At 34.2% G+C, this 14106-nt stretch overlaps 1 protein-coding gene across 6 annotated transcripts in view; it reads right to left on the reverse strand.

The window, feature by feature from the left end:
• LOC117567905 (tyramine beta-hydroxylase) overlaps positions 1-14106 on the reverse strand; it is a 65817-nt gene that overhangs the window by 39078 nt on the left and 12633 nt on the right. For 3 of the 6 annotated variants that reach the window (XM_034248199.2, XM_052007391.1, XM_034248191.2), the window contains exon 2: positions 11269-11760. In XM_034248199.2, coding sequence (XP_034104090.1) covers positions 11269-11479 — 211 coding nt within the window. In that variant the 5' untranslated portion in view covers positions 11480-11760. The remainder of the gene's footprint in view (positions 1-11268; positions 11761-14106) is intronic. The other 3 variants (XM_034248216.2, XM_034248184.2, XM_034248208.2) reach the window with 2 other exon arrangements.

The raw sequence follows: 14106 nt of genomic DNA on the forward strand, positions 1-14106 counted from the left end.
GCAATTTTAAATACACGCTACCCATAGGGTAAAAGAGCATTAGATCATAGAAATTATAAGAGATAGAACTATTTGTTGCAATCGGGTTTAGCTGCTTTGACAATCTAACGATCTGGTATATATAGTAGTATTTTAACGATATACCAAATATGGCCTTCGGTATACTTTATACTGCAAAGTACAGTATATTTTACGAATAATAACACTTTGCTTTGGTTGACATTCTGATATATTTAGAATGCAGTCCTTGAACAATGTACCAAATAGCACCTTCGGCACACTTTAGTATTTTTGCGGTATAGTATTTGGTATATTTTTAGAATAATACCACTGATGATTTGGTTGACAATCTAGTATATTTAAAATGTATTACATCAACCAAATATGACCTTTTGCATGATTTAGTATTTTTGCGGTATATTAGTAGGTATATTTTAAGAAAAAATACCACTGCTGCTTTAGCTGACAATCTTGTATATTTAGAATGTAGTACTTTATCCTTCGGGATACTTTAGTATTTTTACAGTATACAATTTGGTATATTTTAAGAATTGCATCATGATTTTCGGTATTTTTGTGGTATATAATTTGGTATATTTTAAGAATACCACTGCTGTTTTAGCTGACAATTTGGTATATTTAGAATGTAGTACTTTAACGTTATATCAAATATGGTCTTCGGTATACGTTAGTACTTTGCAGTATATTTTTGTAGTATATTTTACGAATACCACTGCCGCTTTGGCTGACAATCTGGTATATTTAGAATGTAGTACTTGAACCATATACCAAATGTGACCTTCGGTATACTTTAGTATTTTTTGAGGTATATTATTCAGTATATTTTCAAATTAATACCACATTTTTTAATCCCATCGTCGAAACAGTTTATTGTTAACGTTTATGATTAAATTACATTATTCGATTTTCATTTTACACATTTATAAAATGAAACCAACTGCAGCAAAGTATTCATAAAATCGACAATCGTTAAATCGAAAACCTTAACAAAATCAATACGAATCAAATGAAATATCTATGCCAGATCAGTTGCCATGTTTATGGACTTAAGTGGATTAGTTAGTTCGTAGTGCCGTGGCGACCCTCGCAAATCAAAATGCCTCTTGTCGACACGAGATCCGCAAAACTTTTGGCCCAAATAAAAACGAAAATGTTGTCAAGTTTTGTTGCTTTTACCCCCAGCGAGCGAGAGAGATAGAGAGAGAGAGTGAGAGAGCGGACACATGTTTAAGTTTATTATTTATTCAGTAAAGTTTTCACTTTGGTGCCACACACAAACACACACTCACACACACACAGAGCTAACTGTGTGTATGAGCTGGTTTTGTGGGCGGTCTATTTGCTTGCCTATTGATTGTTGGCATCTTCTTTTGACTCGTGTCTGTCTCACGACGCTGATGTTAATGTTGGCCTCATGGTCGCCTCATTAGCCAAAAATGCTGGCGCTCATTTTGCGTGTAATTCGCTTGATTGTCGGCTGATTGCAACCGCAAAATACTTTTGCATACTTTTCGGGGCTTCGCTGCTCCCCAAAGATTATGGGCCACGATTATTAGACAGCATTTACCGATGTCACGTGAAGTTGACTTCCTGCCCCTGCCTCTGCTCCTATGTACCTCCCTGCCACCTTGCGATGAACTGGCAATATTTTTGTTTTTTATTTTAGCTTTTTTTTTTTTTTTTGGTTTTGGTTTTTGGGGCTGCTGTCGAGGGATTTGGCTTTGACAAGCAAACTGGCGATACGAACGATAAGAATGGCAATAACTTTAAAAGTCGCTGCGGGCTGCCCCTACCAATAACAAGCCAGAACAACCAAGAACAACCACAACAGCAACACCCATAACAACATCATCAACAACAACAACAATCGACACAACAAGTTGCCCGCATATTCTGACGGCAAGTTTTAGGTGTCTCTATCTGGTTGTGTGTGTGTGTGTGTGTATTTTTTGAAAATCATTTGCCATTATGCTTGTCTTACATTAGTCACTGCCCCCTTAAGCCTATTCCTTTGCCATAGCAGTTAAATCAGCCAACAAAACGGCAAAAAAAAAAAAAAAAGTTGTCGCTGAAGAAGGCCATGAAATGATAAGCCATGTCACAGCTGATTAACGATAGTGCCATGATTTTGCTAATTCATTTGAAGCTAGCAGCTGCCAAAGGATGACCTTAAGCGCACAGAGACAATGGAATTGAAACAATGCAGCCAAAAGTGAAAAAGCGAATCATGACATTCAACAAGTATTTTTTATCGAATTGCAACAGCGAAAATGGAACACTGCTCATAAATATGGTGCCAAGAAACAATAGAATTGAAACGAATTTATAAGACTTTGGAAATGAAACAATAATACTTCCAAGAGTTGTTCTCAATGTGATAAAATAATATTAAATATACAATGCAACTAGGATTGAAGTTAAGGAACACCTGGTGAAAAAGTATAAAACTAAGAAACAATGAAATTGAAATTTTTTTTATAAAACTATGAAACTGAAACAATAAATATTGACACTGAAATTTGTTTGGGTAATGCTTAATAATGAAAAAAGACGGAGCAACTCTAAAAGTTTTTCTAAAGATGATAAAAAATATTAAAATTGCGTTGCAACTAGAACTCAAGTTAAGGAACACATGGTAAACTAAATATAATACTAAGAAACTATGAAATAAAAATTATTTTCTGAAACTATAAATATAACAGAGAACCTAACATTAATTAGAGAATATTTGGCAAAGCGAAAATTATGAAGACAATGATAATAAACATAGCAAGAATTTAAGACTATGCTAAGAAACAATGGAATCGAAACATTTTTATAGAAACGATGAAATTGAAATTATTTCATAAAACTCTGAAACTATAAATATTCTATAGAACTTAACATTTATTGAAGAATATTTGCAAAAGCAACAATAATTAAAACAATCTTTATGAAAACAACGCTAATAAACATAACTAGAAGTCACGATTAAGCTAAGAAACGATGGAATCGAAACGGTTTTATAGAAACTATAAATATGTACACCTATTAGAAAATCTAAAAATTGCTTAAAACAATACAGTTGATAAGTATTAAATTGATTTTCCAAATAGTATTTACCAATAGCTTTAAAAACAAAACCCAATCATGCCAAGCAATAATGAAATTAAAATTGTCATAAATTGCGCATTTTATGTGGATTTAGTAAATTGCTAAACGACTGAGTTTTAAGTTGCAATTCGATGGCAATTCCATCTTTAAATTGAAATTTATAATCGTATTATAAAATAAACAACGAAAATATGATCCTTTTGGCTACTTGATGACCAAGCTATGTATGTTAATAATAACTTTTGTGTGTTCATGATTTATTCGTGGCCTATGCCCAAAAATGTTTCCGAGTTCACAAGCCTGGAAACCTTTTCAAATATTACGAAATAGCCTCTTAACATAAGCCAATGAAAGTTTTAATAGAGTTAGCTGGATCAGTGTGCAATGGACGCACATACTTATGCATGCACATGTCTATGTGTGTGTGTGTGTGTGCGTATTTAGTATAAACAGTTCAATCAACCGTAAATCTTGGCAGCAAGTTGAGCAGCCTCAGCTGTCACTTGGCTCCCTAAACTGCTCAAAGAGAGCAAAAAAAGAGAGTGAGAGAGAGAGAAGAGGACGGGAGAGCTAGAGCTGTACCCCTGAGGTCGGTAGCAACGAACTTTAACGGGGATTTGCGCCAAGCCAGCTTAGCGTCAGTCCAAACAAAAACACTTTGCAAACAACAATAACAACAAGCACAGAAGAAGAAGAACAAGAAGAAGAAGAGCACTAAAACCGTTCGCCATGCAAACAACAACAAAAAATGCAGCTGGGCACACTACACGAAACAACAATAACAATAACAAGAGCAACGGCAACAGCAACCAAACAAAACGAAACGAAAGACGAGAAGGCGAAGCACGCAAAATAAGGAGAAGCAGAAGAAGACGTAGAAGTAGAAGTAGAAGTAGAAGAGTCGCAACTAAAGCATAAACAAAGGCGCAGCAGCAACGCTTTGGGGAACAAAACACTCGCTGGCTAAACTAAACGTGCGCTCGTAAAGCTTTCAATTAAAATTAATAAAAATTTACGCGAATTAAATAAACACGGTGCACACACAAAAAACAGAAAAGAGAAAAACAAATGGAAAATGGCACAGGTGGCGCAAAGCGAAGCGAAGGCTGCAGAGTCATTTAGTCAGCAGGTGTGGAACGATGTGGAATGGGAACGTGAATGTGAACGTGAATGGGAGTGAGAGTGGGAGTGGGAGAGGGAGCGGGACGGAAGCGATGCGGTAGTTGAGCAAATGGAAATGTGTGTAATACGCGTCCGGGGTTCCGGTTGCGGAAATCGACTGAATGGCAATGAGGCAATGGGTTAGCTTATCGCTTATAACAAGCCAATGTCAGGCCATAATATATAGGCAAACACACACACACACACACACACACACACACACACACACACACAGACAAACTAGCACTCACACCCACACAGACACACAGTCTAGTGGCTTGTGCAAACATTGCGTATATATTATACTCTCTTTGTGTTTGGTTGTTTTTGTAGGGTATATTAACATGCCCGGCGACTGGATTAAATAAATTGAATTGTTCGGCACAATATGACCCCAACCATTAGACAACACACACACAGAAAGAGACAGCAAAAGACAGAGATAGAGATAGAAGGAGGACAGCAACACTGCGGGAGTGCGAACTAAGTAGGGATGAAGTCGGGGATCTCAGTCTGAGATTCTAAGGCACAAAAACAAAGCCAAGTTAAGCCAGGGCAATCGACGTGGCAGTCGCCTTCTCCGTTGCCCTCGCCCTCGCCCTCGCCTTCGTCTTAGATGCACGCAGCGAGCAATCGCAGACAACAAGAAGCAACTCAATAAACCAACACACACAAAAACAAACAAGGCGACTAAGCAGATACCCTGCACAACAAAAGAAAAGAAAATATGTTATGTAGCTCATAAATATCACAAAAGTTAACGATTATTTTATACAAAATCTTAACTACTTTTGTATATACTTTTTTCTTACAGTGCTTTGCTTTACACATTTGCTAATTGAAATTTCTTTTCATATTATAATAATGTGTCTTAAGAAATATTTCAATCTTTATATGAAACTATTCCCTCAAGAAAAGTACTCCAAATAGTCCATAACCTGACAATTTCAAATCTTTACATCGTTTTTTAAAACAGTCGAATATAAAATTATTTCATAAAGAAAAGTTCCTTAAATAAAAATATTTCAAACCTCTAGACTTTTTTTTAAATACAGTGCAAAATTAGTCCCTTAAGAAAACTTCCTCAAGTAAATAATAAACTAAAATGAACTAACCTAAACCTCTAGACTTTTTTAAATTATTCTCTAAGAAAAGTTCCTCATATAAATATTTCAAATCTCAAAACTGTTTTTTACATACAGTTTTATAAAAAATTATTCCCTCAAGAAAAGTACCTTAATTAAATCCTAAAATACAGTTTCATATAAAACTATTCGCTAAAGAAAAGTTCTTCAAATAAACATTTCGAATCTCAAGACTTGCTTTACATACAGTTTTATATAAAATATATATATATAGGGTATGTCAGCAGTCGCCCTTCCGAGGAACACACACATGTACTTAAGCATGATTGATACAGGGTATAAAAACAGTGGTAAACAAGCCAAAAACTTAAAATAAACTTAACTTGCTCGCCATGAAGACATACTCTATACAGTTCAACCAAAAATTGCTTAAGTTTATTCTAACAAAAGCTATTCGTAAGCGTAACTACTGCGTTTATTAAACTACAGGGTATATTAAGTGGAAAGAGAACTTGACGCAAAACTTGGGAACTGCGAAAAAGGGACGCGACATGCAAAAGTAGAAAGCCAGTGATTTTGTTTTAGTTTTTTTTTGTTTTTTTTTTTTTTTTGGGTAGCAGAGACGAGAGGGGAGATGATGTTATTGTGTTTATGGAGCACTTTGGCTGTGGCATGACAAACACTCGCGTGCTGCCCTTTTAGCCGATAGCCGACACTAATCAGACGCTCTCCGCACAACTAGATGGGCGCATATAAAGCCATCAGACACTAAAAATTCCTCAAGTATATTCATTCGATTTGCATTTGGTCGTAAGAATTGTTGAGAGTTATTCCATCGCAGAATATAATATGCGCATAAAGCGATAAGAAAGAGAGAGAGAGAGAGAGAAAGAGAGAGACATGCCATTAAGCCATCAATCGGTCAACAATGCATATGAGAATTCCATTCGATTTTGATGGCTTATTAAACAGCGTGTGAACTAAAAGGAGCAGCTAAACACTTGTTGCTTTATTGCGCATTTATAATGCTATTCGATTTGCCAAACAAAACAGGCGATAAACCCCTCACACATACACACATATGGTATCGATATATGTATGTGTAAAAGTGAAGTCAAACACGTTGTTAGTTTGCAGTGCGGTTCAATGCTCTTGGCGCATTTTTAACGATTACATAAACGTTCCATCTGAGTGCTGCTTGAACTTATCGAATCATTTTATCGCACCAAACTTTAATAGTTCTTGCGTTATAGAGCGCAATAAACTATGTAGTAAAAGCTCTGAGCTGAGCATATTCAATGTGATAGAATTTTGGTTACATTAAATCGATAAATCAGAGGAATATTTAAACCTAACGAGAGAAGTTCAACATGATATTAAAATCAAAAAAAAACTGCTCTAGATATTCAGTGCTATTAAATTATTATCGTTTCTTTACAACGGATAGCAAAATATCAGTTGTTCGCTGTGCATCGATATATAGACACACAGATACCAGTTAATCGATACATATTCAATCGATAAATCATAGCACTATATCAAGCTAACATTATCAAGTTCAATGTAAAAAAAAAATTAATATACAATTAACTAATAAAAACTCTGCTTTGGATATTCAGAGCCATTGAATTGTTATCGCCTGTTTAAAAAGGATAACCAAATATCAGTTGTTCGATGAACATCGATATACTTTAGCAATACATATAGGTTTTATTGTCGATATTACAGAGAGAAGTTAACGAATTCTGATGAACAAATTCAATGCGATAAACAGTTAAGATACATAGCTAAATACGAGTTAATCGATACACATTCAATCGATAAATCATAGCAATACATAGCATAGCTAACATCGAGAAAAATTCAATATAATTAGAAAAAAAAAAACTAAGAAGATACCTATAAAAACTCTACTTTTGATATTCAGTGAGATTAAATTGTAATCGCATAACAAAATACAAGTTGTTCGATACATATCGATATATAATAGCTGTTATTGTTGATATTTCTAAGAGAAGTTCAAAAGCATATAAATAAGCCATCAAAACTAATAAAAAAAACGAAATCTCCTCAACAAATTCAATGCTAGAAACAATGTAATGGTTAAGGCACAGTTAATCGCTACTCTAATGTTTATCGATAAACATAGTAATCATTATTATCAATTACTAAATATACCAAGAGAAGTTTAATATCACATTAATGAACCATCATATTTATGCTTATCGATTCACTCGTTTATCGATAGCAATGATCGATAACACAGACATAACATAGCTAACATTATCGAGAGAAATTCAATATAATTAAAAAAAAAAACTAAGAAGATACCTATAAAAACTCTACTTTTGATATTCAGTGAGATTAAATTGTAATCGCATAACAAAATACAAGTTGTTCGATACATATCGATATATAATAGCTGTTATTGTTGATATTTCTAAGAGAAGTTCAAAAGCATATAAATAAGACATCAAAACTAATAAAAAAAAACGAAATCTCCTCAACAAATTCAATGCTAGAAACAATGTAACGGTTAATTAAGAAACAGTTAATCGCTACTCTAATGTTTATCGATAATGTATAATCGATAAACATAGTAATCATTTATCAATTATCAATTACTAAATATACCAAGAGAAGTTTAATATCACATTAATGAACCATCATATTTATGCTTATCGATTCACTCTTTTATCGATAGCAATGATCGATAACACAGCAGGCGCGACAGCACAAGCATTTTGATAAGCAAATTGTATGCAGCACTCAGCTATGCAAAATCTATTGCCATCTAATCGTTATCGATCAATGTCAAACTACAACAGAAACTACACACGCAAACATCCAAACACAAATACACAAATAAAAATCGAGTGAGAGTGAGAGTGTGGCACCTGGCACAGCATCTTCATCTTGAATTGGTTATGCTGACGGGTTGCGGGTGGCTGGCGACTGATGGCGGCGACGACGGCGACGACGACGACGACGACGACGGCGCCACAAATGTTTTGTACTTTTTGTTGCCCTCTGAATGAAGGATACATTTGTAGGTTCTATTGATTTTTAATGCGCGTCTTCTTGGCAGCAGCGTCGTCTTCGCGTCTCGCTGTCGGGCCATTGGGCAACCCGGAGCCAACTACTTTGAACTTGCCACATACACACACACACACACACAAGGAGGAAGCTGTCGCGGTCGCGTGTCCTTTCGTTCTCCTCTTGTGAGTGGGTGTGCATTTTAATGCTTGTCAGAGAAGAAGCAGCACAGAACACGCAAAAAAAAAATACATGATGCAAACAAACAAACGTGTCACAAACACACTCACACACACACACAGACACACACACATTGAAAGCCGTGCTCATGCGGCTCGACATCCTTGTGATAACTTAATGCCATACGCATGCTTTTGCATACAAGATGGCACAACACGGCGTATGCGTTACGTTACGTTACGTTACGTTTTTTGCAGCTGCTATAAACACGATAAGGCTCCCCGATAGCTTGGGCAAGCAATCATCCTCTCAAGCAAAGAGGAATGAGAATGTGACACAGAGAAAGAAAGTGTGTGTGTGTGTGTAGAGTGTGGAAAGCGTTGAATTGAGTATTTTTTATTGACTTGAGTCAAGTCAAACAATGCAATGAGGATAAGTGATCGCTTCTAGCTATCAATGGACTTTAAACTGTGGTTTGTGCTGGCTAGATTAATGTATTGTTGATTACTAAAATCAAACACTAGAATATTCAACACCAACACTTATACATTCTAATGCCTAGCAGTTGACAGGCTACAACTTTTGAGGGTCCCAATTCTTTACACAACACTGTTCAAGTTTTTAAGATGTTATTCCTTTCATGGTCAAAATTGTCAAAGTTACTTTGCTATTCTAATAAAACATTACTTTTTCTCTACACAAAAACAATCATATATTATATTGGTAACATTATTTTTCTTCAACTTTATCTGCTTAATCTAAAACATCTTCACTTTTCATATTTCTTATGCTATTATTCGAAAACAGTGTTCTAATCTCCCATGTGAATTTTATACTAATATTGCCTACATTGGTTTTAAGTAAAACAGTTCAAATTGTAAAATATACTTTCCTTTTCTAATAGAATATTATTTTTTTCTTAAGAATAAGTTTGAGATTATAGTCCTTAAATTATTTCTTTAAATTTAATCTGCTTAAATAAAAAAATGTACTTTTCTATTAAAATATTACGTTTTCTCTTAAAGAAACAATTAATAAAACTACAGACGAGTGTGCTCGACTCTGAGATACCCGCTACCCATATTAAATAAGTGCAAACAATGTGGTTTTGTTCTTAAATTACCGCCAAAATACTGAAATATTCGAAAGGCCATATTGATATAGTACTATATTTAAAATATACCATATATTACAAAATATAGCAGATTGTTAGTTAAAGCAACTAAGACAATTAGTAAGGAGACGTTTTTTGTCATACAAAAGTATTTCTTAAAAATCTTCTACAATATTTATATCAAAAAAAAAATCTTCTACATTTATTTATATGCGATCAGAGCATCCAACTTTTCAGGAATCATTTGGATCAGAAAAAAATTGTTGAAGTTATTTTAGAAATACTTTTTTACTGGTATATTTTGCATGTAGTACTATATCATATATATCGTTTGGTATATTTTTTGTGATTTATTAATTTGGTATATTTTAAAACTAATACCACACTGTTTTGCTTTCATTAAGAATGGGTAGTATGTATCTCACAGTCGAGCACACTCCACTGTCACTTTCTTAGTTGTTTGACATATGAATGTATTTCTTGAATAACTTCTACAGTTTTTATCTGATCGCATCCAAGTAAACATAAATACTGTTATTATTATATTTGAAGCTATAGTTCAAATTTTAGATAATTCTCCTTAGATAATTTTCTTTAACTATTTTGTTGTTGTATATTTTGTGGTTAATAAATCGAGTTGAGAAAAGCTTTCTGTTTTTCTTTAATATTCAAGGTATTATTTTGAAGTTTAAAGAAACTTTCCGCATCAAAAAATTCAGTTTTTAGCAAACTTCTTTCAAACAAGTAAGAAAGCTACAGTCGAGTGTACTCGACTGTGAGATACCCGCTACCCATTTTGAATAAAAGAAATATATTTTGCGGTATTATTCGCAAAATATGCCGAATATACTGCAAAAATACTACAAATATACCAAATGGCATATTTGGTATGTTGATATAGTACCGCATTCAAAATATATCATAGACGGCACAATATACCAGATTGTCAGCCAAAGCAACTAAGACCCCTAGCAAGTAGGCGTTTTTGCCCATACAAAAGAATTTTTTTAATAACTTCGACAGTTTTATCTGAACGCAACCATATTTTCAGGAATAATAACTACTATAGTTATTACTGTATATACCAAAATTCGTAACTCTAGCTTTAAAATTACGCATGTTATTCGAATTTATTGATTTGCGGGGGCGGAGGTGGGCGTGGCAAAAATTTGAAACAAACTTGATCTGCGTGCAAACATAACAAATGCTGTCGAAAGAAGATTATAGCTCTATCTCTTATAGTCACTGAGATCTAGGTGTTGATACGGACGGACGGACAGACGGACATTGCTCGATCGTCTCGGCTGTTGACGCTGATCAAGAATATATATACTTTATAGGGTCGGAGATGCCTCCTTCTACCTGTTACATACATTTCCTACCGACACAAAGTTATAATACCCTTCTACCCTATGGGTAGCGGGTATAAAAATAAACCCAAATTAACTGCAACAACTTAGTGCAGCAATTCTTGGCGTCAAGTAACAGTAACAAAAGCAACCTCTTTCGAAGCCACCAAGATTGATAGCAGTGGATGGGACCACAAACAAGATAACAAGTGTTGGCATTTGTACTTACGGTTCGAGTAGGCGCTCAATGGACGCGTGAGCAACGTCAGCATCAGCAGCATTAACATCACCGGCATCAGCTGCGTTGACTGTCGCTGTCGCTGCTGTTGTTGTTGTTGTTGTGCCTGCTGCTGTTGCATCTGTTGTTGTTGCTGCTGCTGCTGTCGCTTATTGACATCCGTTTGGCATTTGCCTGGTTGAACGCTTTGCTGCAGCGACATTTTTGGACTGCAGCGATAATCGTTGGCTGCGCACTTTAATCGTTAATCGTTAATCGTTTATCGCCTTTGTTACACCGTCAGCTGCTGCAATCGTTGTTATAGTAAAATTGTTGTAATTGTTGTTGTTATTCTTGTAATTGCTCTTGTTGATGTCGCTTCTGTTGCTGCTGTTGCTGTCACAATTATTGCATTATTGATTCTTTGATTGTGAAATGTTCGTGGTTAAAGCGCAAACAACGCATAAAACATGTTGCACCATAAAGATGCGACTAGCAGATACCCTGTAAAGGCAAAATAATAAATAATCAACTAAATAGGTGAAAAGAAATTTGAACTCAAAACATCTAATGGCAAGATATATAATAAATTTCACGTTTTTATAAAAAGTAAACTAAAATTAAACTATAAAACATAAATGAGATTTAAGCACCAATAAATTTATACATATAAATACAACTAATATATTAATTTCACCCAAATAATTCAATTTGTAATTTTCGTCTTTTTCTCTGTTATATTTTAATGTTTAAATTACTTATCAAGTTATGCATGATAATGTTATTCAAGTAATCTCAATAATTAAAACATTGAATTGACATTTAAATAAAATTTGTATTTTAGTTGAGGATTTAAATAGTTTCAAAAAAATACCAATTGATTCTGAATATACGAAAATTTAAACTTATTAAATAAAGCCTCTTTTTGTAATTTTCATGTTTTTTTTGTATATCAAGTTATTCAATTTATAACCATTTAAGCAAAATATGTTGAGGATTCTCACTGTTTTTATATAGTATAATAAAAATACCAAGTAATACTGAAAATACGAAAATTGAAAATTCTTTTTGTTATTTTCGATTTTTTATAGATTTTTACTCAAACTGGAAGCTTATCAAGTTAGACCCGATAAACTATTCTCAATGGCAATTTGACTAACATAAATAACAAGTAAAATTTGTATTTTAGTCAAAGATTCTCATGAATTTTATATAGTATAATAAAAATACCAAGTAATACTGAAAATACGAAAATTGAAAATTCTTTTTGTAATTGTCGATTTTATATAGATTTTTACTCAAACTGGAAATTTATTAAGTTACACCCGATAAACTATTCTCAATGGCAATTTGACTAACATAAATAACAAGTAAAATTTCTATTTGGGTTAAAGGTTCTCACAGATTTTATATAGTATAATAAAAATACCAATTAATATTGAAAATACGAAAATTAAGCTAACATTTAAGAAAATGTTGTATTTTAGTCGAGCATTCTCAGAGGTTTTATTTAGTATAATAAATATACAAATTAATACTGAAAATACGAAAATTAAAACCAGTTAAATGAAGTCTCTAAAGTGTTTACATCGTCTACCGTATCCATTGGAATATCATTTTCATTTCTAGGGTAAACCGGAATTATAAAAAACTTTGAGATAGTCATTTGCCATGTTTGTTTATCTGCCCGTCCGTCCGTCCGTCTGTCTGTCTGTCTGTCTGTTTGTCTGTCTGTCTGTCAGTGTGTGGATGAGCATGAGCTGGGTGGCGGATGTGGATTGGAATTGGGTTTGGGTTTGGGTACTGATACTACCCGAAGTATTTTATTGCCAATGTCGATCCACGCGCAATTGGCGAACGTTGCATGGGCAATTTGTATAGCGCACGCTTTGCGCTCAGCTCAGCTTTTGCTTTGCGATTTTACGACTTGTTCCTTGTTCCGCGTGCTTTCGCTTTAACTCTCGCACACAGCAGAGCGGTAACAGTATCTTTAACTTATTTAAAAAGTTTTCAACTCCTCTCCTTCCATCGAACCAACTCGCAAACAACAACAGCACAAAAAACTCATTTTATGGCCAACCAAATGCGTTCGCTATCTCGCTTCCACACCCAGAGGCAATGCATATAGCAGCCGTCTCTGTCTGGCGCCGTTTACCTTTTGTTGGTTCTGCCAATTGGAATTCCTGACAGTCGTCGCTCTGCGGTGCATTTAACTGTATGAATGGACCCACCAAAAAGTTTGACGGGCCACCAAATTGTAAATGTGTAACGATACATTTATCATGCCCAAATTGTGCTAATCAATTGCGGTGTATGTGTGTGTGTGTGTGTGTGTGTTTGTTTAGCAATATATACTAATATATAGTATACTTTTCAATCAATTGCCTTTCAATTTACTGCATCTCTCTATAATCCCTGTTCTTTTCAATTCTAATTTATTGCACAATCAATCAAATGTATTCAATTAACTTCTAAGCCCCAAACTCTCACTACTATTATTTTGCCCTTTTTCCCTTTACTATATGCACATTATTTATTAATTTATAAACAAAGCCCAATTTCCAATTACTACCTCAATTGTAATGCCAATTCGTATTTTTTTTTGCTTTAAAACCAATTTCAATTATTAAACAATTTACAAAAAAAATAAAAACACGAAAAAAAATGCTTTTTGTTTGCAATTCGATTAGAAAGCCAAATGTGGCATGTGAATGCCTGATCATTTGTTTATAAATGCAATTAATCTATTTATACAAAAGGTTGGCATAATTGAGTTATTAAAGCATGAAGGAAAGCATTAAAATTCACGCTTTTACAAATGCTTAACTAAATTGAAACAGTGTGAATGAG

This window comes from Drosophila albomicans, chromosome X (assembly GCF_009650485.2).
Source record: "Drosophila albomicans strain 15112-1751.03 chromosome X, ASM965048v2, whole genome shotgun sequence".
NCBI classification, from domain to species: domain Eukaryota; kingdom Metazoa; phylum Arthropoda; class Insecta; order Diptera; family Drosophilidae; genus Drosophila; species Drosophila albomicans.